This window comes from Chinchilla lanigera, unplaced genomic scaffold, assembly GCF_000276665.1.
Source record: "Chinchilla lanigera isolate Chin_1 unplaced genomic scaffold, ChiLan1.0 scaffold00030, whole genome shotgun sequence".
In the NCBI taxonomy this organism is placed as follows: domain Eukaryota; kingdom Metazoa; phylum Chordata; class Mammalia; order Rodentia; family Chinchillidae; genus Chinchilla; species Chinchilla lanigera.
Window position 1 is genome coordinate 4745276 of NW_004955431.1, and position 26291 is coordinate 4771566.

The 26291-nt window shown below is 33.4% G+C and overlaps 1 protein-coding gene across 1 annotated transcript in view; it reads right to left on the reverse strand.

The window, feature by feature from the left end:
* Positions 1-26291, reverse strand: part of Ints6 (integrator complex subunit 6) — a gene marked incomplete in the record, with an annotated part of 82226 nt that overhangs the window by 17265 nt on the left and 38670 nt on the right. The window contains 8 exon segments of the mRNA XM_013515760.1: positions 2889-3104; positions 4160-4270; positions 6187-6281; positions 7428-7560; positions 7791-7943; positions 8685-8839; positions 10110-10235; positions 15011-15194. Coding sequence (XP_013371214.1) covers positions 2889-3104; positions 4160-4270; positions 6187-6281; positions 7428-7560; positions 7791-7943; positions 8685-8839; positions 10110-10235; positions 15011-15194 — 1173 coding nt within the window.

Genomic DNA, 26291 nt, shown 5'->3' on the forward strand with positions numbered 1-26291 from the left:
AAAAAAAAAAAAAAAAAACCTATAAATAATAGCTCTGATGTATACCTTACATACCATAAAATCACATATTTTAAGTACACAGTTTGATGAGCATTACTAAATTTATAATTGTGAAATGATGATCAAAATCCAGTAAATTCCTGGTACCCATTTGTAGTTAACGCCTATTCTTAACTTCAAACAATTAGCTTTTTGTATATTCCATTTCATAAACTGAATCTTGCAATATCTAATTTTTCTATCTGGCTTCTTTCACTTAGCACAATATTCTCAAGAGTCACATCTATTGTTCACGTATTAGTTCATTCTTGTTTATTTCAGAATAGTATTTCATTTTATGGAGACAGCACATCTTTTTTAATGAATATAGCACATCATTTTAAATCTACTTATTAGTTGAACACTGATTGTTTCTTACTGTTTTATGTAACACTGCTATGAGCATTTATACCAAGTCTTGAGTAGATACCTATAAATAGAATTGCTGATTATATAGCAAACATATGTTTAACTTCTTAAGAAACCACAATTTCCTATCTGCAACATTTGAGCATTCTAGTGGTTCTAAATCTTCAAGAGTTCATACTTTTCAGTCTTCTACATTTTAGCATTCTAGCACATTTGATATATCTCACTATGGTATTAATTTGTATTTCCCTAATGACTAATAAGGTTGTCTATCTCTTCAATATGCACATTTACATTTGCATATCTTCTTTGCTGAAGTGTCTGTTCATCTTTTCATTATCAAGTGTGAATCATTTACTTATTCTGAAGCAAGTCCTTTATTTGATGCCCATTTTTCTTGGGCTATGACTTACCTGGTTTTCTTCTTTTTTTAAAGTTTCTTTTGAAGAGCAAAATACTTCCATTTAATGAAGGTCAATTTATCAGTATTTTTTGCTTTACACTTTTTGTGTTTATTTTAGAAGTCTTCCCTAGCCCAATATCATGTAAATTTTCTTTTGGATCTGTGAATTCTTTTCTGTAAGTTTATGGCTTAATTCTTACATTTAAGACCATGATCACTTCAAATAACATGAGGTGATGAGTTCATTATTTTGTATATGGATATCCAATTGTTCCAGTACCCTCTGTTTAAAAGACTTTTTTTTTTTTTTACCAGTTTAATTTGGCCCCTTTGTTAAGAACTCATTACCAGTTAATTGTATGCCTAAGGACCTACTTCTAAGACTTTTTTTAATACATGGAATTACAGAAGAATGACTCTTATATCTCAGTACATACAAAAATCAACATAAAGTGGATAAGAAGACCCAAATGTTAAGACCTGGAACTCTAAAACTACTAGAAGATAACACAGGATAAATACTTTGAGACGTTAGTAAGGACAAAGACTTTTTGGATAGGAGCCACAAATCAGAGTGAATAGTAAAAGTAGATAAATGGAATTATATGAAAATAAGAGAATTCTGAACAGTAAAGGAAACAACCAAGAGTGAAGAATAAGCTTCAGAGAGGTAGAAAATATTTGTGAACTATTCATTTGAAAAGGTATTTGTATCCAGAATTTACAAGAAACTTAAATAGGTCAACAGCAAATAAGCAATCTGATTTTAAAAACAAATGACATTAGATGCATTTCTCCAAAGATATAAAATTAGCCAACATACAAAAAATGTTCAACATCACTAATTATAAGAAAACTATAAATCAAAAGCACAGTGAGACATGCCACCTCACTCCAGTTAGAACGACTACCATCAAGAGACAAAACAAAATATTCTGTGGAGGATGTGGAGAAACAGAAAAACTCATACACTCTGGGAATGGGAAATGTAACCAATATACCCACTATGGAAAAATATGGAGATTTCTCAAAAATCCCCAAATAGAACTCCCATATGATTCAGTTATACCATTATGAGATAGGACTGCAAACCAATATACACACTATGAAAAAATATGGAGGTTTCTCAAAAATCCCCAACTCCTATATAATCCAGTTATAGCATTACTGGAACAGGTCCAAAGGAAAGAAAATTAGTATGTAGAAGAAACATCTGAACTCCTACGTTTATTGAAGCATTATTCACAACAGCCAAGATACAGAATCAAGCCAACTGTTCAATGAAAGATAAAGAAAATGTGGTATACACACATACACAATGGAATAATAATCACATATACAATGGAATAATAATCACTTAATAAAAAGAATAAAATCCTGTCATCTAGGACAATTTGGATGAGCCTAAGGGCATTACAGTATATTCAGTAAAATAACCCAAGCAGGGCAGACAAATACCGAATGTTCTCATACCCCACTGTGATAAACAATTTTCCCAGTATTTCCAAGTATCTACATTATTTCTTGTTCTACCTATCTGTATACTTACCTTTATGCCAATACCACACTGTGGTTACCAAAATTTTACAGTGAGTCAAATGCTGTAAGTCTTCCAACTTTATTCTTTTCCAAAAATTTCTTACCTACTTTAGAATTTTTACATTTCCATATAAATTTTAGAATCAGTGTGCCTATTTCTACAAAAGCGCTGCTGGGATGAATGTACTTATAAGAATTCATAAAGGCTTTTAGGGACATCACTATAAGTATCACAATATTGTGAATACTACCTTCAGCTATATAACTTTGGGCAACCTCCAAACCGGGTTTCTTACATATAAAGTGACTCAGTTCACTTTATAATCAATCTACCCACTTACTCAAACACAATAAGCAATTTTTATTTTAATTCTAAAATTCAATGTTTCAATAAGAGTATAATATCATTCTACAGGAGTATAAATGTACTTCTCAAATTGTAGATGAACTGCGTTATCAGTTAACAGAAAACTTCATTCATTCAGTAACAACAAAATACAGTATAGCATAGCTAGAAGAGTGTTAAACTGACTCTTACCTTATTTAGTAAAGCAACCTGGAACCCAGTATATTCCTTCATATTAAGGTCTAGAAGTCTGTGAGGAATATCCTCTGAAATTCCCTGGAGCAGTTGTTGAAAATCTTTCCTATACGCCATTGATAAGCCATGTGCTCGGCTTCGAACTTTAATGCCAGTTTCTTGTACTACTTTTTTGCCTACAGATCCTATGACTCGATCAGATTCTATTTTGGCCTAAAAACAAATAAGAGTTGCCTTGTTATAATCTAAGTTGAAAAATCATGAAGTAAAAAGTTACGATCAACTATAAATTATATTTATACAGTAAGATATTAAAATCTTAAGCATAGTTTTTGTTGAATACTAGATACAGTTTAAAAAATAGTACCTTATAATGTTTTTGTTCGTTTGTTCTTTTTTTTGTTGGTTTTTTTTTTTTTTTTCTGGTACTAGGAATCAAACTCACAACCTTGTGCTTGCCAAGCAGGCGCTGTGCCGCTGAGCTAAATCCCCAGCCCCGGTATCTTATAACTTTAAATCATTAAAACTCTAAACTCTTAGAGCAATACAAACAAATGCAACTTTATTTTATTTATTAATATCCATTACACTTAAACCAGGAAGTGTAAATGCTTTATAAGTGAAATTGTATATTCCTAATTCAAAGGTGATACAAAATTAGGAAAAAAAAACTTTATCAATATTTGCTCAAAAACAGTTAACACATAACCAAACAGTCACAGATATGGCAAATAATGATACAACTTTTCACTGCAGAGTAAACAGTAATATTTTGATTCCTTCTAAACTGCATTCTGATTAGCAGGAAAGGTAAGTTATCAGACATATTAGAAAAAGTATATACTTTTAAGCAAACATACTACCTATTAATGTGTTTTATGGCCAAAATGACAAAATTTGGCATTTTTATAAAAACGTAAAAAGAAATTCCATTTTGAAAGAAAAATCTTCAGGTTTTAAAACATAAAGCAAAAAAATCTTTTTTTCTAAGAAAAACAACAAATTTCTCAAAGGAAAATACAAGTAATGACTATATATACATGAAGTCCGGGACCATATTAATGAAGTCATTTTCATAAATTAGTAATAAAAATTTTTCAATTTACACAGCAAGCTTGACTAGAGAAAAGTGGGTTAATATATAGAATATAACAGGTTAATATAATGGAATGGCATTGCAACCATCAAGAACTGGCTTTGAGCCTATTAACTATCTTATCTAAAACTATTCAAACACTTAAAGGCCCACTTATATTTTCTGACATTACCTGTTGACTCAATTTTTTGAGGTATGAAATGACACTATAACTGAGTCCATACTCCATACTATCTGCTATTAAGTTAGGTGCTCCCATCATTCTAACAGCTTTCTTCAAGGGCTATAGAAAAAAAAAGAAGAAAAAGTATTCAACATTAACTTCATTAAAAAAATTTATGGGTCTATGTGGTTTGTTTCAAAACTTCCAACCAAAAAAATTTTTTTCTTGAAAAAACAAGTAATACAGCCATATTTGTATTTCAGTAAAATGTTTATCAGTGGTATGAAAGCATTCTGATAAAAGAAGAATAAGATGCCATGAAATTAATTCCCAACACTCAGAAACTAAAGTCCTGTATTGCTTGTTACCATTAGGAGATAGCTGTTGAGAAGAACACAGACAGGAGGCAGATTGTACAGGAAGAGCTGATAAACCTAAGTTTCAAATGAAAAGGACACCAGGAAAGTACATTTCTGCTTTAGTTAACTGGTTGGATTGTGGCTCAGTTCTCACTAGGCTACATGATCCTGGACCAGTTCTAAAAACTTCTTTGTCCTTAGTTTCTTACATGTAAATGAGGGATAATAGAAGGACAGGTCCTTTTAGGGTTGTCATGGGGTTAACATGAGTCAATACATGTGAACCATTTATAGCATCTGGCAAACAGTAAGCATTTAATGCATGTTAATCATTAAAAAACAGTATTATTTATAATGGATATGGTATGGTGAAAAAGCTTCCAATTGTAACAACAGACTGAGAACCACTCTGTGCAATTAAAAAGTGTAATAATCAGTAGTAGAAACATCTAGTAAATGTGAATGGGACACAGCTAGAAAAACATAACCACTGGTGTATTAGAAGGTGTATAAACATTGATGTCAACATGGAATCAAGTCTCTGCTCTGATTTAATACCCATGCAGTTTTGGTTACATACTAGGAGTTGCTATGAAAACTAAATGAGTTTATACACATACCAGTTCCTACTCAAGGTGTTCTTCCTGTTTGCTATATTTACAACTTACTTAAAACTATCTCTTATATAAAATATTAGGACTTTAAAGCTCAAGAAATTAATCTCTAACCAGGCATGGAAGCCAGGCATTCCTATAATCCCAGCACTCTGAGAGGCTGACCTGGTAACTTACCAAAAATGTCTCAAAAAAAAAGGGGGGGGGGGTGCCAGGGATGTAGCTCAGTGCAGAGACCCTAGATTCATTCCCTAGTACTCACCCCTACCCTTCATCCCACTCCAACTGACAAAAAAAAAAAGAAAAAAAAAAAACAGAAGAAAGGAGTGAGCGGCAGGACAGATCATTTAACTATATACTAGGGAGCATTCAGAAAGATTAGTTACCATCAAGTGGTGTAATATTCCTGCATTAAAAGCAGGAGGAGGGGCCAAGAATATAGCTCAGCAGTACAGCACTTGCTGAGTACACACAAGACCCTTATGTCCTTCCCAGCACCTCCATGAAAAAAGCAGAACTAATATTTAAAAATAGTTTTAATGTGTTCTCTGGGAACACACACTTATTCATCTATTTTTTTCCGGAGATTTGGAAAACAATGCAACAAAAATAATTTTTCAACGTTTATGAGAAATAATCATAAAACTGCAACTCAAACCAGTAATGTAAGAATCGAGAGCCTAAATTCTAAAGCCAGAATTTCAGTACCTCATCTCCCCATGTATTAAGTGTGTACATTTAGGCAAATAAATTGCTTAACCTTTCGTGGCTTAGTTTCCTCATCTGAAATAACAACAATAATCATTTCTTCCTCACAGAGTGACTGTATGAATTAAGTTACTTTAACATACTTCAGGTGCTTAGGATATAAATATTCTCATGATCATCATTATTCTTTAAATCACTGAAACATTATTACTATTACATCTATATCAGTCATCTGTACACTTAATTTTCATGGATTTAATCTACAACAGCAATAAATAAAAGTTGAGACTATAATAATTTATAATAAGCTTAATATAAAATTTTATAACAAGTTCCATTTTAACAATAGTCTTACCCCAAGATAGTAGGGAGGCATTGTCTTCAAATAACTTTCAAACGACTGTCTCCATTTTAATGTTGGTTTTGCTTTATGCACTTTAAACAAGTCATCTAGAAATATATGTCATGAACAAACCTATCATCATACATTGTTTTCACACTTAAAAATCATATCAGTTTCCTCTTTGCAATCTGCTTTGTTATTTGCAAGACAGTAATATCAGACATTAAGTTTTTAACAAAATTAAAAGCAGCAAAATTTCTAGTTCTAGTGTTTTGATTTATGATACTGTTTTAAAAATTGAAAGGTACAACTTATGATCTAAATATTGTATCTAATAATAAAATAAAATCAGAAAATACACAAGGAAAAAAATCTCTGCCCTGTCTAGAACTAGAGATGGATTCAAGGAAAGAATAACCACGAATATTTTCTATTAAAACATACCTACTAATACACAGGATAGTTAACATACTTGTTCTACTGTCTTCTATTTCTTTGCTGAAATAAACTGTCAATGAGTCCTTGATTGATCAATATTGCATGTCTCTATCTGTTTTCATGAGAAACCACTTTGAAGATATCAATATGTAATACAACAAGCATTGTTAATTTCCTACCACTTTGTTTGTAACTCTGTATTGTCTGTGCTGTTCTTTTGCTATTTTGTAAAAGGTTGTCTGTTAATGTTTTCCTTTTATTTTTAAAATAAAAAAAATAAAAACATACCTACTAATGTTTTGACTATAACTGTAAAATCTGATGGCTTTCATGGAGGGAAAGAAGTTTTCTCTAACACTACTTCTCAAAAAATGACAGCCAGATGATACTTAGAAACTAACTTCAGGCTATCTCATAATAAGGTAGAACACATTCTTTTCCTAAAATATTTGCCAAATGAAAACTAAAGTTAGACAAATTCTCTAAAAATGCACTCAAAGTCTGTGAACATATAATGCCTTACACAAACAGAAACTAATTCTAAATACGTAAGAAATCTTACTTGCAGAAAAATTAGAATATTTAATAATTCAAGTGTAACACTTTTTTATTAGTCTATAAAATAAAAAGTAATTCAACACTTTCAATTTATCACAAACGTCATTAAAAATTTCCTGAAAAAGGTTTAAAATTTGAAATATTTTTCACTAATTTTCAGAAGATAAGAAAAACTACAAAAGAATATTTCCCAAGTTTGTCCTTAGGGGAATTTTTATATATGCCACCCAATAGAGAAGAAGACAAAAACAGCTTACCTAAGAGGGGAAGAAGGACTGGATAATTGTAAGGCATCACAAATAGGTTGACGCAGTTGAGTGCTGTACTGGCTTTCAAGTAACCAAAAGGATGACCAAGTTCACTATATTTTGCACTATTGCTCACATACACCTGGTTAAAAACAAATGGTTCAAATTTCGTATTTAATAATCTTTAAAGAACATCATGCAAACCATTGACTGAATTTAGTTTTAAGAAGCAGCGCATTCAATATTTCAAGGGGTGAAGCTAATTTAGGATTCAACCCAGGACGTAGGCATGGTAGCCAAGTGTTCTACCCCTGAGCATGTCCATCTCTAGCCCTTACTCAAATTTTTTTCAGGCAGCACATTTTAGCTCACCTGCCAACAAGTTTGAGGAGATTTCCTTTCCAGGATAAACTGAGTCAGCGGTGAAGGTTCCAATTCATATTTGTCAAAAGGCAATTTGTCAATAACCATTGGTTCACAATCTGTACAGGAAAACTTCACTACAGGATGAGATGTACGAGGTGGCTGGAGGGGAAAGTTGTATTATTACTATTTACACAAAACATCACAAACAAACTCACTTTAAATATCCTTCCCTATCAAAACTTACTCAATTCGTCAGTTTGCTAGTTTGCTTTACTAATAAAAGTTACTCTTCTAACTGAAATCCTATCCTATCCTAATCCTAACTGAAAACCATTTGCAACAGACCACAAGAGCAATAGATGATGCCTCCTATGACACTGATTTGGATTTCTTTCCATTAAGATTTAACAAGTACCATATTTACTGCTCTGGAATTTAAATACAATAGAAAAATAACCAACAAGACAGCAAGCAGTCTATATAAATCTGGGTGGTAAGAGCTAAAATGAGCTCCAAAAAGTAAAATTACCAAAGAAATCAAAAACTTCTCTATAAGGCCAGACTAACAATTATAATAGGTCCAAATCAGAGAAAAGGAATACACAAGATACCTCAATGAAATCTATAAAACTTTGATTTCATATATTACATCATTAAATTCCTAATGAGTAAAGACTTTTATTAATAGATCTACATTTACAAATGTCATATAAACTCTAAATAAAATTAGTCTGAAAACCTGACATACAAAAGCAACTAAGAACTTAACATAGCACTCTGAAATCTGTATAATTCCTGTAAATGAATCACACCTTTTACTGACAATACTACTTAACAACTAACATGAAAGGCAGCTAAATGGTTACACTATTACATACACACTGTCTCTGTTGTACTTACTAGTGTTGGAGAATTCTGATCTGGCCAAAAAGATTCTGGAACAGGCCAATGACCTATAGGAACTCCGGTTTTAGGATTTGGTCTGACATATATGAGTTTGTGACAGCTATGCCAAGGCTGGGATCCAAAAGGCCTTGATATATCTGGCTGTCCATCTACAGCAAAGAAATTCAAGAAAACATATAGCATTGGAGGAAAAAAAAAGTTAAATTATATCCATTAGTCCTTAACTTAATAAAAATATCCTAATACAGTATTTGCTAATTTCTGTATTTTGCTTTTTCTTAAACTGCTAAATACTATCATGCTTAACATTCAGACTAGTTGTAAATCACTAGATAGTAAATTATAAATTCCATCTATGAATTCACCAACAGAAACAGTCCCACAGCATCTTTTGTTTGCCCAATTAGAACATGCAAAATATATCTTTTGGTAAATGTCTGAAAATGTTCCCCATCCCCAGATAATAAGGGCAAGCAACCAATCTGCTTGTCCTTATTATCTTCCCCATTGTATCATGTGTCAAAAACAGTGCCAGACACACAGTAAATACTATTTACATACTATTCCTTCAAAATCATTTTAACTAAAACCTCATATCAAAAACAAACCACTTAAAATGCAAATCTATATTCAAAGTGCCTGCCTTTAATCTAAAAAGAAAGTAGCAAAATAGTAACTTCAGCAATTCAGTAAACATTTACCAATGCCTAACCAGTAATTATTATTTAAAAACAAATACATGCTAACAATGATTTTTTAAACCAGACACAATGATATAATTTAATCTTATCATCTTCTGCTCCTTCCCCCTAATACCCTATGAATGTTATTCATTCTTTCATTTCTGACTTTTCTCCCACTCTAGTGGATCACCTCTGCCAAGTATCTCCAATAACTTTCTGATTTCTTCCAGAGTACAATAGCTGAGAATTAAGCTAGGTTGGGCTCAGCTAAAGTTAAAAGAATCAAGTTTAATGGCAAAGGTTAGTTCCTCATTTTTGGAGCCATACAAACCTTTGGGTTCTGATCACTTTTATTCATCTGGATGAAAATAGCTAAGAAATTATATAAACCCCTAGGGTTGAATACTGAGAATTAAGGGACATGGAAAAAACAAATATACTAGACAGAGTAATGGTAGAATACTGACAAGGAAACATGAATTTGTTTATCCATAAATGGGTAAAAAGGTGTTTGGCTATAATTACAATTTTAGGCTATAAATAACCATTAAAATAAAAAGGTGATGGTACCAAATCACCATCAGATTTCCTTAACTTCCCTATTTAATCTTCCCTTCTTTACTAATAATAGTTTTGTCATACTGATAATCTGGCCTTGTTCATTTTAAAGTCAGCTTAGAGTAATTTTTCAGTTCTAGTAGAGTATAGAATATACACAAGAAAAATGCAGTAATACCTTCTACAGGGGCAGGATCTGGTCCTGCTTTTTCAAAGTTTATTACCACCCCACTTTGTACTTTCTGCACCAAGGATTCCAGACACTGATTAAGCATTCTTGAAGAACATACAGAGTATGAGCGGCCTAAGAGAAAAATAAAGTAATTTAGTTAGTTATAAGAATTGCTACCTTTACCAAGAACTATGGTGGGGTTTCTGGCAACATTAATTCAAAGAAATTCAATGATAAAGGTTGACTTATTTCATAATCTTTAGGAAGAATGAACAAAAATCATTCCTTTTAACCAACCAATCAACAATCCAATTTTAATAAGCACATATAAATTTTTTCTTCCCATTAAAGGTAACTCTTGATCTGAATAAGCCACAATGGAAAAACAAAATCACTAGCAATTCTCCTAAATCTTATTCCTATCTAACAAAATATCCCTAAGACTTACACTAAGAAGCACAAAGCAGTACTCACAATTACTGGTCTGCTAAGAGTTAACACATAACACAGATGATAGCACATACTTTTGTGAATTTCCTTTGGCTTATATACACTTGAGAATTACCTATGTTAAATTAATTCACCTTTTGTATATTTTAGTTTATAACACTTTAAGTTCAAAAGTATTAAATTCTAGCACTTCAAAAAGTATTAGGGATGGGGATGTGCTCAATGGCAGAGTGCTTTATGCAAAAGGCCTTGGATTGGATCCCAGCATGCTCAAAGAAAAACAAACAAAAATACAAACACCAAACATCTTGCAGTGTTATCTGTGATAAGCCCAATAAAAGTTCTCTCATACAAATTCAACCAATTGCTTCAGAACACGAGCTATACAATATTATATGACGTATCAAGTTACCCATATCAAGTTATACATAATGTGATATATAAAGGCTATTCAGAAAAGAAAACATTAGGCAAAAGTAATCCAAATCCTCAGTCAATTTAGAAAAACTATTATACTACAAATCACTTACCTGTATATAATAATATTGATTATAATCTTTAAAAATACCTATCAAGTACCTGTGCAACTGACACTGTTCTAATCATCTTATCATGTTAATTTATTTAATCGTAGCAACAACTGTTTGGGTTATTTTCACTATTTGACAAATGAGAAAACCAAGGCAGAGAGGTCAACTAATTTATCTAAATTAGTAGTACAGTGATATAGCCAAGATTCAAACTAGGGTATTATAATAGGTATTAGAAAGTTTAAGAATATTTGTACCTGGAAACTACATGTTAATTTGGTATCAATATTTAAAATAGCTATAATCATGATTATTTGAGGTAGTGAATTTAATTTTTTCTAAATCAATTTAAGCATATACAAAAAAAATAGAGAAAAAGTCTGACCATCTTTATACACAAAACATTTAGAAGACTATAAAATTATTTTATATCACAAAATTTAAGTGTCTTTACCAGATGTCATTAAAAAACAAAAAAACCTTACCTGTGGTAATTCTCTACTACCCTAAGTTGTGCCATCAATTAGAAAAATCTAAGTGACAGTTATGATCTTTTTTTTTGAGACCAGAGTCTTGCTATATGTTGTTGAGGCAAGGCTCAAACACTTAATTCTCTAATCTCAACCTCCCAAATAGCTGGGGTGTGTAGACCATAGAACCCAACTCGGTTACAAGCTTAAGACAAATAAAATTACTAAACGAAGATGTTTTATAAAAAAGAAAAATGAATAAACCCACACCATCTGGCCAATAAAAAAATCCATTAATTATCTTGAAAGTTAAAGGGAAATAGCAAATTTTACTCTCTTTACAAAATGAGCCTATATCCTGCATGATGTTCTTCTTATTCATACTATGTCAGAACTCATCCCTTGGAATTATATGATACTTTGTGCTAAAGCATAAAGTTTAGGGATTCACTAATAACAATTGTGAAAAACATGTATTGGCACACACCTTTAAGTCAAGAAGTTAGCTCACTTTTGGTTATGCAGAGTCCAGACCAAAAAAAAAAAAAGGTCAAACTGAATATAGTAAATTTGAGGTCAATATGAATATCTTAGTAAAATGAAGAAACAAAAGAACATTTCTAAGTTAGGCAACAGTCCTCAGGACTAAGGAAGTTAAATGCATTTAATGTAGAAAAATCTGCAAGTAATTTTTATAAAATCCCTTTATCTTTGATATTTCCACCAACATGTCTATTAGATATTTTAAAATTTGCTGTCATCCCTGTACCTTCTTCAAACTTGCTCTCCACAGTGTACCCATCTGCCATTGAGCACATCCCCATCCCTAGTATTTTTTGAATTGCTAAAATTTAATACTTTAGAACTTAAAGTGTTATAGATTAACAGTCATTCATTTCTATTGGTTTAAGCCACATGAATCATCTGGAAATCACTTAATTTCTTCTTTCCTCATTGCCCTATCCTTGATTTTCCTTTACACCAGACAATCCCTTACCACAGTCAAATCTAGCACTCGCAAAGTACTATCTCATCTCTTACTACTCTCACTGCTTCTATTCTTGCTACTCTATAATTTCATCTAAAAGCTGAAGTGACTTTTCAGAAACAGAAATGAGACTGTCACTCTTTAGCTTTTAAAAAAGCTCTCCAAAAAAACAAATAAATAAAAATTAAAATTAAAAAAAAAAAAAGCTCTCCAATAACTGCCCATAATACTTGGGAAATTTTTTTAAAATTTATTATTGTCTAAAAGGTTAGTCAATGTTTAGCACTTGTCTACTTCTCCAAACCTGTGATTTTCTACTCCTCTCCCTGTAAGCTCAAGCCACACTGGCCTTCTTGTTGCTCCCAAATAAATATAGCATATCACTTCCTTCACTATTTCCTTTTTCTAGATCTTCCTGTGGTTAACTCCATTTTTCAGATCTCTGTTCAAATATTAACTCCTCAGATGGAAACTTACCTAAAAACACTCATTCTCAGCCACCAATTACACTCTACTTTCTAAACCTAATTTTTTCCTATTTGTAGTAAGTAGCACTCCCTAAAATATTTATTAATTTAATGATTATTATCTGTCACCCAATCCAAAGATACAAGCTTTCTATCCCCAGCATCTAGAACAGTTACTTGGCAAAGAATAGACACCTAATTACTTGGTAATGAAAAGAAAAAGGCTTACAATGATTATTGTGCAATTTGTTAAAAATAGTATACATAAAAATACAGTATCTTTGATTTTAATAATACGGAGGAATTTCTTTCCAATTTTTCTTTCATGAACACAAGTTATTCTATAAAGGAAAAGAATTAACATATATACTCATATCTCCTAGCACTAAGCTAAAAAATATGTACAGGAATTGTTAGTAACGATTACATATATGTATAGTACAATACCAATGAATATTAGCTTTTTTGTTCTTGATATTTTTCTGATGTTTTACCTCTAAAACTTTATTCAGTGAAAATTCTTTCTTTCAGATTAAAAAGAAAGAAAAGATATTATTCAGATATATGAAAAGGTGAGTGGCATTTGCGTAGCTTCCCATTATTGCTGACAAGAGCATAAAAAGGGTCAAATAAACTACTACATCAGGAAGGATCCAGAAGTATATTTAGGGAAAACGTCCTAATTTCTTGACTAAGATTTCTGGGTCAATGAAAGATATTACCAAGGGTGACTTCGGAATCTTCTCCTCTGGAGATGTTCCTTTCAAAGAATAAACAAAATAACTTTAGTACATTACTGCCCAAAGGCAAAGATATCAACTACTACATGATTCTCATGGTTCTTTTCACATCCTTTCTGACTGTACCACTCACTTCATTTCACACTCTGAATATTCCTGGCAGACAAAAGTTATAGCACATATAGTTCCATAACTTCATCATAATTCTAAATTCAAACAAAGTAACTGATAGTAAAAAATTTCCAATGTGAAGATGTCTAAATTATAGCCTCAAAGTCCTTTGCAATTTGTTAAGTAAAAAAATAACCCCAAATTTTAAAAAAATCAGGATTTTTAAGTAGGGCAGTTCAAAGTTGAAAAATATGATTTTATTAATATAAATGTGGATCTTCCCATAGAAACCATTATACTACCACTGAAGAACACTGGATCAGAAATTACTGGCAGCACATTGTTCACTATTAAAGGCCAAAAGCATGCAGCAATTCTCGGCACACAGTAGGCATACAACGTATATCTATATAAAATTAATTCACCTGTTAGTTAATTCCATGGAATAGAAGATCTGAGCTTATTATACATTCTACTTAAGAATCTTTTAAAAATTTTCATAGTACGGAGGCTACATAATCTAATGTATGAGTGATTATGTAAGTTGAATAAAACCTTGATACTGATTTCCTCTAACCCAATCTATCTACCTCCTTGTCCCTAGGAAAAACGTCACTTAACCAGACATATTCTACCAAATGGATAATGCAATGTTTCTCAAAATATTGTTCACAGAAAACAATGCTACAGCATTTCTGTATCACTGGTGATCTTTGTAGATAGGAAAATTTGTTTAGCAACTTCAAATACCAGTATTCCCTATATGGGTGGGGGAAAAAATTACCATTCTTATTTGAACCTCTTTTTTTTGAGACAAGGTCTCACTGTGTAGTCCAGGCTAGCCTTAAATTCACTATGTAGACAAGGATGGCTTTGAACTCAAGGCAATCCTTCTGCCTCAGCCTCCTGAGTGCTAGGATTATATACATGCGCCACCACTCCCGGCCTACCATTCGTTATGAGCTCCAATAGGGACCACGTCTTTTCAAATCAAGATCACAGACCATCATCAATAGTGTAGTTTTAAAATCATGTGTTTACTGGTTCCTAATGTTAACATATTAAACAAAAACACAATTTTTGAAACACATTTTTAACACATTCAGTGGAACGCTACTTTAAGTCAGTGTGTACTGCCAGCAAGAACTTACCGCCTGTTACTTCACACATTGGTGTGATTGCAGAGTCATCTAAAGGCACGCCTGTCAACTGTTCTGATTCTACTGACACAGTGCCAGGCAACCGCAGCACTAATGCAAAGAGCCTCTGATCCCAGCGAAAAGGTTCCTTGGTCAATTCACTTCCAGGCAAAGGAGAATTGAGAGGTAAATGGAGCTAAAAGTAATAGGGGGGGGAAAAAGCAGTAAGCTTTTTATATACTATTGTTTCCAAAAAGCCACTTTAACAACATTTATAACAAAACTTTATGGAATCTATCACTCTAAACAATCTGAAAAATGTTTGTATTCAGATATACCTAATATAATACATGACATTGTTGCTTTAATTTTCTACAACTTTACTCCAAGGCCTGACGTGCAAAAATAAAATCTGTACTACTATACCGTGTTTCAGATTTAGATTCAACTAATCACTATGTAGTGAACTGCTTCCAAATAAATCATTACTAAAACCAATCCTGATAGATAGCTCACATTATTTTATGTCTGTGTGCACATGTATACATTTTTAAATGTATGTCATATATCTAAGAAAGAAAAATGATTTGACATCCTGGCTCCATGTCAGTATTTTCTATTGTATCGTAGTAGCCTCAAACATATCCATAGATCTCAAAAAATTTAAACATATTTCATTTTATACAAGACACATGTCCCTAAAAGCATGTGCATGAAAGCAGACTTTCTCACTACATATTAAAGGTAGTGACTTTTACCATATCTACATAAATAGAAGGATTTGGTAATTTATGTTTTGTTTTTTAACAGGTATTTCTCCCCATTCTTGTGAGACAAGTGAAATCAGAATGTCTTCTCAGAGTCTTAAGAATCTTTTAAAATTTTTAAACTGATTCTAATGGGCATCTATACCAACTAAGAAATAATATGCCAACAGGTTCCAGACAAACCAACCTACCTTCCTTCTTTAACTTCCTTTTTTTGAGGGGGGCAGGTTCCGGTACCAGGAATAGAACTCATGACATTGCGCTTGCCAGGCAGGCGCTGTGCCACTAAGCTAAATTCCCAGCCCCACTTCTTTAACTTCCTTCTAGTCCCTTTTCTGTGAACGGGGATACTGGGGATCAAAGCCAGGGATAGTCTACCACTAAGCTACATCCCCAGACCTTTTTGCATTTTATTGTGAGACATAACTTCATTAATTACCTGACTGGCCTTAAAACTGCGATCCTTCTTCCTGAGTAGCTAGGATTAAGGCATGCACCAATGCACCTGGCTGACACATAATCTTAAGTGTCACTGAAATGGGGCACCGGACAACACACCTCTCATGATGTGATGAAATAAGAAGCTCATAACATTAAAGATACGAAAGAATGGTGGAAGAAAGGGAGCAAAGAAAGAAGGCAAGGAGAAAGAGGGAAAGACAAAGGAAAAAGGAAGGTTGGGCTATACAGCTCAGTGGTAAAGCATTTGCCTAGCATGTGCAAGGCCCTGGGATCAATCCCCAGTAAGACAATCGGTAAAATCTGAATGTTACTCAAACTACTGATAGTATCTTAGTATGTCAGTGGTATGTATGTTACCTGGAAAAAATACTTATTAGTTATAAAAAAACATTTTAATGTTCAGGGTTGGAATACTCAAGTGCTTTTATAAATATTCAAAGTTTTTTAAAAAATATGAACACTTTTAAATTATCACTTCAAATTAAGGACCAGAGTTTACACTAAGTTCTTCATAAAGCAAGAATGACTTATACTGCTTTGCAGCCTTTCTAAATCTCAGATAGATTGAAAATTGGGGGTATAAGTGACTCTACACTGATGTAAAATTCACGTTTCTTCATCAACTTACATCAAACCCTTAAAAAAGTTTTTAATTCTAAGAAGAGTGTTCCTAGTGAAGATGTGCTATGCTGGCACCTCTCTCCTAAACATTCATGCCGAGACAATATGCAAAGAGTCCTCCATCAAGATCAGCCAAGATTTTATGATCATGGACAGGAGTCATGTGCTCTTCCTCTGACAGTGGTCCTACTTAAGGGAGAAGGCAGAGGTGAGACGGAGAAATGCTCAGGAAATCTGGGCTAGGATGTTCTGTAAGGAAGAGTCTCAAACTTCAAATGCATTGTGACACTTGCAAATAACCAGGAACCAACTTCAGGCCTTTGCTGCTATTACTGTATCTTGCCAGAAAAAAAATGAAAAAAGCACCATTTACATCATTTACTTTCCCTCAAACAAGCCAATCACTTCTGACTTTGGAAACATAACTACCAAGTGCTTGGTCATCTTCTCTAAGTCACAGAAATGTCAAAGCATTAAGGGTACTGGCTAAAGGGGCTCTCAAATGTTAATGTAGTTGCTCTGCAGAGTAATGGATACATACAATTTCTTCAAGAATCAAAGGGATAGCAGGCACTGCATATAAACATGTGCACAAGTAATCATGTAGTGAGTATTTGCAATGCAGACAACATTCAATGAAATAATTGGCCTTTGGCTGTACAATACTAAATCTAGAATGTATTTCAAGTAAAAAAAAAAAAAAAAAAAAGCCAAAGGGCCTCATAAAAATATTTCTAAGCACCTTACATATAGCTTTTCAATTATGTAAAACTTTTACCAAATTTTTATTCACTTTTCTATTTCTTTTTTCCCCCTCCCCATTTTATCAGCAACCTCTCAACACCAAAGGTGTGTTAGTGTAGAAGGAATATACTAGTAAAATAGGAAGGAGTAGTGGCAGGCAAATGGGAACAGGAAAAACATAAGAAAATGAAAGAAAAATATTCTTAGAGAGACTGAACTACCCAAAATCTAAAGTTTATAGCTGTAATTTTAGTAGCATTTTTTAAAAAATCACAGAAGGGAGAAGTTTTCATGAATATATAGACTTTTGAGAATCAAAGAAAACTTCAGAAAAATCAAGAAAATTATAAAATTAAACATCAGAAAAATATACAGCAAAAATGTATAGTTCCTCAAAGTGAAAATAACAATACCAAAGAAGAAATTCAAGTAGCCTATAACTAGTTATAAGACAATACAAAAAAATCTCCATGAGAGATAACTTTCTTTTTTTTTTCTCCTTGGTTTTTTCCCAGTACCAGGAATCGAACTCACGACCTTGCACTTGCCAGGCAGGCGCTGAGCTAAATCCCCAGCCCGGAGGTATACTTTCACACCCATAAGATTAGCAAAAAATTTAAAAGTGACAATACCGAGTGATAAGAATACAGAGTAACAAAAGCATTCCAACAGTCCTGATGGCCTGGAAGTATACAACCATTTGGAAGATAAGTGAGTATCATCTGGAAATGGAAAACAATTGAGTATCACTTGGAAGACAAGCATATCCTAAAACAGGAATGCCACCTTCTAGAAAAACTCTGTTTTTACAAAAAGTAATATAAAGGATGTAGATGTCATCAGTGGTAAAGCACATGCTTAACATTCACAAGGCCCTGGATTCAATTGCTAGCATACCTCCCCCCTCAAAAAAGTCTACAGCATTATTTCTGTAGAAAAAGCCTACAAGTCCAATAAAGGAATCAATGTATGAACTGTGGTCTGTTCAAATACCGCTGGTGAAATGAATAAATTTCTTTTAAGATTCAACATGGATGGATCTCAAAATAGTATTTTGGATAATGTAACATATAAATAAAAGAATATAAATTATGAATGTACAGCCTGACAAATTTTTACAAGCTAAACATACTAAATAATCTAATTTATGCACTAAAAAAAAGAAAAAAACGACTTCAGCCCTTTTGGGGTATGTGAATAACATGTATGTAGCAGTAGTAGCTCAGCAGGGTGTCAATTTCCCTGTAGGTGGAAGTTGATCACCCTTCCATACACGTACTACACATGGCCCTATCACTGTGCTCTTTTGTGTTAAGTACCTGTGAGTCTTTTCTATTTTGTTTTTAGTTGCCCACATTTTTCTTATTGGTGTGGAGGTCTTTTCTATTCTGTTTATAGTTGCCCATACTTTTCTTATTGGTTTGGAGGATTCTTAATATATTCTAGGTATCACTTACATGGATATAGGTACTGCAAATGTCTTCCCCCACCCTGTGATCTCCTCCATGATTTTAGTGCTATCTTTTGATAAAGAGAACTTATTTTTTTCCTTTCAAAATCAGTACTTTTTGTGTCTTCAAAGATCACGAAGATGCTCTTATATTTGAAAGCATTAATATTTTACCAGTTATAATTAAATCTAAAACACATCTAGAATTAAATGTGATGTATAGTAAGAGGATGAAGATTACATTTTTTTCTAAATGTACATCTAAATGACCCACTACCATCTATTGAAAAGAATATCATTTTTTTGATGCACTGGAACATCTTTTCTTATTTTGGGTGATTGTATATGGTGACTATTTCTGAGTCAAAAACAACAGTAAACCAGGTGTGGTGGCCATGCCTATAATCTCAGCACTTGGGAGGCTAAGGCAGGAGGATGACAGCAAGTTCAAGGCCAGTCTGGGCTACACAGTGAGTTCAACAATAGCCTAGCCTACATAGCAAGACTCTGTCTCAAAAAAACAAAAAGAACAATAGTAGATGAAAAAGGAAAGATGCAAAATTATATTAATTTAGAAGAGCATTTCTACACAGTTAAACAAAAACAATATTTAGTGTCATTTTCTATATGTATAACATATACATATAGTAAAAGTAAGAAAACATGTACCATACACCAAATTCACAAGTGCTGCTTTTGGGAAGAAGGAGAAAAAGACACTGCATAGAGTAACACATTTAAATGCAATGTTCTGTTCCATGTACTAAAGTTTTAAAAATTCCAAACAACAAAAAAAGAACTCAGGTAAGCAAATAGGGATCAATTCAGTAGGAGGTAGGTTAGATATAATTACTAGCCACAAATCTTAGAAATTTGGAGGAATCCTAAGAATTCTACTACTTGAAAGTTATACATGCTTTTACTCACTACTATTTATGTACGTACAAAATACTAGGCATGTTTAGGTTTGGGGATTTTAAAATGCACAACCAAATAATAAAATATGTTCCCAATACTGAAAGAGAGTAAAGGGAGGAACGATGGTCCTAAAGGAGTCTGTTTCATAGATGTGTGTAAAAGTTAACCCCAAAAAACCCCAAAGAATAAAATAAATAAATGAAAGAATGAATGACTGTACAGTACTAGTTATCAAGGTATTTAGTAGGGTCACTTGACAGGAAAACTTTCATAAAAGCTGTTTTTAAAAATCTCAGGAAATTTTAGTACACGAATATTCCAATTTAAGTGACTAAACTATGATAGTCTAAAAAGGAAAGTAGTCTTTACACTATGGATCTAGCTCAGCAATAGCATGCTTGGTGTGCATGAGTCCCTGGGTTCAATTCCCAGCACAAGAAAAAAAATTTAGCCACTAAAAACAATACTACTTTTATAGTAAGTAACTATGAGATGTCAGACATTATTTAAGCCATATATATATATACACACATATATATGCTAATTATTCTGTAAAATAAACAAACCAGACAGGTCCCATTTACAAATAATAAAAACTGAAGTAAAGAAGCACTTCAGGCAGCTCTTTTGAAGGTACACAGATAAGTGATGGAGAGATAGAATTTAAGCCTCTGACTCTTAGAACTGAATAAAGCCTAACCATTATTGAAAATATAACCTGCATTTTAAAAAAATCAAATGGTGAGCTATTAATATGAAAACTTTATTGAATAGAAAAACTTTATAAAATAACCATGTTTATGAAAAAATCTTCAAATTTATTTCTGAATCAACCTAGTGATTTTAAGACACTAATACATCTTATAGACACTACATTAAAATGGACAATCTGGTAAATTTGAAGAATTGGATACATTATGTGTGATTCAGTAACACAGTAATTTTCCCATAATCGTAGTAGTGGCCTGTACTAGGGTCTTTTTAAGACTGTACTTGCAAACACTTCATTCTAATGGACTAATAAGCAAAGAAAAACCACTGTTTATATTTACAAAGAATTTTTTAACTTGGATAAAACTCAGGTTTTCTATATTGTCATTTTAAGTGATTGATTTTAACAATATAACTAATCCAGATATCTTAAGTAATGTTGGAGCTGAAGAAAAGTAAATATAGCCCCAAATTAAAGTTAGAAATATTGTCCTATTTCTCCTTTTTTAAAGCACTTACTATTCTTTCCTTGAGTCTTTCTTATAATCAATCAATCAAAATAGGTTGGTAATGGTTAATCATTTAGGCACGTCAAACTCTTCCATATTTATGAAAACACAATTTTGTCTTTGTTCAACTGTTTGTAAATTTGCTAAAACTGAACCAAATCTCATCTTCAATTTTAATTATTTAGTTATTTATGGAGCAACCAGCATAAGCATGACACTCAGGATTTAATAAAGACATAAGAAGTCAAATAAGACTGGAGATGTTTTAGCTTGCTCACTCATAAAAGAAAAGCTATCATAAAATCTAAGATATGAGGATTCTCATACATTACCAATTTTTTTAAACCACAGAATGCAAATAAACAGAAGTTAGCAATCAGTAAAAGTAGCTAAAAGAAATTTATTTTAAAGACATCTTTAATTCAGAATCTAAACAGCAGTCTCCTGGCATATAATCTAACTGGTTCCTAGATGAGGATCACATCACAGACCTGAGAAAGGGTTATTAATCTGTACCAAAACTTAAGCAAATTTCCCCTTCAACTTGCATGTTCTGGCCAACCAGTTCTACTACTAAAGTAATTAAAATTAGACAGTCTTTCATAATGGTACTTCCTTCTTAAATTTTTATCACTTATTTATATGACTACTTATCTTACTATTTTGGGCCAGGTTGGGAGGAGGATCTGTTTCTTGTCCACCTACCCACAGTATTTGTCAAATAGAAGAAAAAAGAGGCCCCCACTCCCACAATTTAAGGAAAGTACAAGAGGGGCAAAGCAAGAATGTTAATCAGAGCATAAGCACCTCTCAGCATCTCACCAAGAATCATGCTCCCTGTACCTCCAAACACAGATATGGAACAATTTCCATTATCAGTACAAGGTACGTGTGATGGGTCAAGATATGTGTGATGCATCACAGAATCAAGTAGACCTATTCCTAAGAACTTCAAGTGCTTTTCTTTCCATGTGTGTACCTAGTTCATTTATATCTATGGCCGTTATATGTGCTTCAACGCAAAGGACAGAAAGACACAAGCTACAAAATCAGCCTGACACCTAGAACATAGTCTAGAGAAATAAATATCCCAGACACTAGTGCCATGGCAACTATTTCATACAGTTCAGTGTATAATACTCAATTAAAATGTATACACTGGACATACTTTCACCAAGGCTCATAAAGAGTAAGAATAGAACTTCACAAATTCTTGCTTTAGGAAAAGACACAAAACATTTGAAAAGGGGTGGGGATACATAGCTCAGTGGTAGAGCATTTCTCTACCATGCAAGAGGCCTAACTTCAATCCCCAGGCAGCAGGGTGGGGGTGAAAGGAGAACTTGATGATATTATTATTTGTTCTACTTTTTTATAATACACCAAATCATAACTTTTCTTCTTTATAGTTTACTACACTGGCCTACTAAAACATGAACTTGCCATAATATCAAAGAATTAAGACATTATAAATATACAAATTTTATTTGTTATGTGAGATCACTTTTTTAAAAAGAATGAGGATCACAAAGCAAGCTACAACTTGGATTATTCAATAAAAGGTAACATATCAGATGCTATAATTTCCCACCTTCAAGAACACACATGTAAGGGGCTGGGGATTTAGCTCAGCTGCACAGCACCTGCCTGGCAAGTGCAAGGTCATGAGTTCGGTTGCCGGTACCGGAAACCACTCCCCCCGCCAAAAATAAAAAACACACCACGTAAATAATTGTAACATGAACAAAAGTAAAAGTACATATGAGGTACAAAGAAATAAATAATATCTGAGAGATACAGAGGAATGATTATTTTATATCCAATTACAGTTCAGATCCTAATTATTTGCAATCCCAATTATTTGTGCTGGAATTGAAGAAAAACTCAATTATTTCCTTGTGGAGCAGTTATCATAGGCATGTTACTACTTTAGGATTTAATAACGCCCTAACAAGACAAGTAAGTAGCATAACAGCAAGTTGAAGAATGAAAAGTTTATTGAGAGTCTAGACTGTCACGCAGGTTGAAAACCAATGCAAAGTGAAGACTATGATCAAAAACATAGGAGACATAAAATAATAAAAGCAAATAGTGGCATAGAAACTAAACTTCAGAACTGCTGGAAAACAAAGAATAAAGAAGGAAAATACCTGAAGACTTAAAGTAAGATTTTATAAATGGGCAGGATTTTAACATGGGAGATAAAAAAAGAGCAATGAGGAAAAAGAAAGCAAGAGTAAGAAATAGGAAGCATTCAAAAAATTAGCAGCACAAAAAAAAAATTAGTAGCACAGATTAGAGAAAATAGAAATGTTTGGGAATTTTTCTTCATCTAGTCACTTCTCAGTCCTCACTTCACTAAAATAATGTGGACTAAGTTATAATAATCTTTTTTGGGTCAAAAGTCTTTCTACACTTTGCAGATCATTCCCATTCCTGTGCAAACCAGCCATATAATAAGCTTGACTATACTATATTACTGAATAATGGAAGACAAAAGCCACAAGGAAGCAAGATGCCTCTGCCAACAGTCAGCAACCAAACCCATCAATCTTAAAAAATAATAAATTTTTGTTTTAAGCCAGTAAATTTTAGGATGATTTTTTGTACAGCAATTGATAACTAAAGATGCTATTAAATCCAGTAGAGCAGGACATGACAGCACATGCCTATGACCCCAGCACTCTGGGACCCAGAATTTGAGTCCCACCCAGGGAACTTAACATCTTAGGGAGACCCTGTCTCAAAATTTTAAAAAAAGGCTGGGATGTAGCTCAGTGCAAAAGCCCTTGGTTCAATCCTTAGCACCGCAAAAAAAAAAAAAAGGAGAGAAGGGGAGAGGAGAGAAAAGATAGAAAAGAGAAAAGAAAAAGAATAGAGAAAGAAAAAGAATAGAAAAAGAAAAAGAATAGAAAAAAAACAAAAACAAAAAAACGCCTTTGAGATATGCTCCAGGGACTGGTGAACCACAGTTCTAGTTGTGTCTGTGTGGGGTTATGGACGCGTGGCCTTGATGTCTCTGTCTGGTTCCTCACCCCTTCTACTCTAACATTCTTTCCTTGTTCTGCTTCCTGCTGTCATGGACTAAGCAGCTTCCACCATTATGTCTCTGCCTTGGAGCCAACCAATCATGCACTGTAACTGTGAGCAAATTGTATCTTTCCTTCTTTAAATCACAGGTGTTACATACTGTGCCCAGTAATGGGAAATGTGACTGCAGTATTCGAAACTACTTTCCATACTTTTGAACAACATTGTCCCTTGGTTTTCACACTAAAGTACTCTCCATTTTCTTCTTCCTCTCTAGCTGCTCCTCTGTTATTTACCCCTCACTCTCAACCCAGTCTCAACCTCCAATAACTAGCCACTAAATACTGCAGATGCACAAGGCTCAGTCTTAATACGTAAGTATAAACACATGGCTTGACCAATTTATACTCTCAACTGCAAACCACCTACCCATGGTTTCAATTATTACTTATCTTCAAATAATATTCTTTAAACTTGCATAAACCCAGCTTGTATCTCACTTCTAAGCACAAAAATCATTCTTCTGTCCACCTGCTACTCAGTCTTGAATGGTTCACTAAACATATTCAAAACTGAACTCACAATTTTCCTTCACTAAAATGGTCCTCCAACATTCTCTAGGCTCAGGTATAGGAATCAACATCTACCCAGTTTAACAAAAACCACCTTCCTGTTGCTTAAACCCAAAAGGCAATGTGTCATCAAATTTTATTGATTTAATCTCTAAGTATCCCCCTGAAATTGCTTTTTTCTATCTCTTCTACCAGCAACAACCTGTTTGTTCAACCTAATTGTCAAAACTAATGTAACAGTGCATACCTAATATTCCTATATCCACTGTATCTCCTCTACCCTCTGCCTCTTAATGAAACCCTCCATCAGTGGTTTCCTGTCTCCTTCTTTTTCTTCCTTTCTTTTTTGGTACCAGGAATCGAACTCAGGCCCATGCGCTTGCTTGCCAGGCAGGTGCTGTGCCGCTCAGCTATACCCCCAGCCCTTCCTATCTCTTCTATACTAATAAAATCGCTACATCGCATGGCCTCAAAGCCCTTTGCACAAGTCAAGCACGAACTTCTTTTTCATTTTGTACTATGATCCCTTTTATTTTCCAAGGCACATCACCCTCATTTTAGTCCCACATTCTCAAAACACACTGCCTTCAGAAATAAAGCCTTTGTACAGCTCAACCCTCTGTATGATCATCCTTCCACTTTTTGTGTGGTAAAGGCTACTCTCTTCAGATTTTAACCTTCCATCAACTCATTGATGATTGATAGGTATGCCTGCATGTTAAAGACATACAGAAAAGTATTTGTGGAAGAAATGCTCTGTCTACTATGAGCTTTAAAATAATCAAAAACTATGCACAGGGGTGGAGAGCAGATAGAACAAACAAAACACGAGAAATTACTGAAGCTAGACAAAGGTTCTTTAGGCTTACCATTTTATTTTCTCTTGTGTATGTTGGAAGGTTTCCACAGTAAAAAAGGTTTCTTAAAAGATAGATGGGAATAACCAAAACAACAACTGAAATTGGAAAGGACAGAAGCCTCCTTTTATTATTACTCTCCCGTAAACCTAATTATTAGCCAAAAGTTCGTATTACTTTAAAATATTTTACACCGTTTAAATACAGTATAAAAGTTTCACTACCATGAAGTATTAACAAAGTAAATAATCTCACTTGGAGAAATAACTGAAATGCATCTAAATATGCACTGACCAGATATAACCGTATTACATACATTAAACCTACTCTCTGCCTGAAAACTGGCAAATTTCTCCTGTCTTTTTTTTTTTTTTGGTTTTTCTCCGGTACTGGGAACCAAACTCACGACCTTGCGCTTGCCAGGCAGGCGCTTTGCAGCTAAGCTAAATCCCCAGCCCTTCTCCTGTCAATAATTTTTAGACCTATCCTGGTTTCAGGAAGATGGTAGAGAATAGGTAGAGAGTACAGTGGGACCTTGGTTCATGAACACATTTGTTAGCAAACAATCTGGTTCACAAACAGAAGTATCTGGCAAAACTTTGTGTTTGCAAACTCTGCATGAGGTCACAAACATGACTACAACCATCTCTTT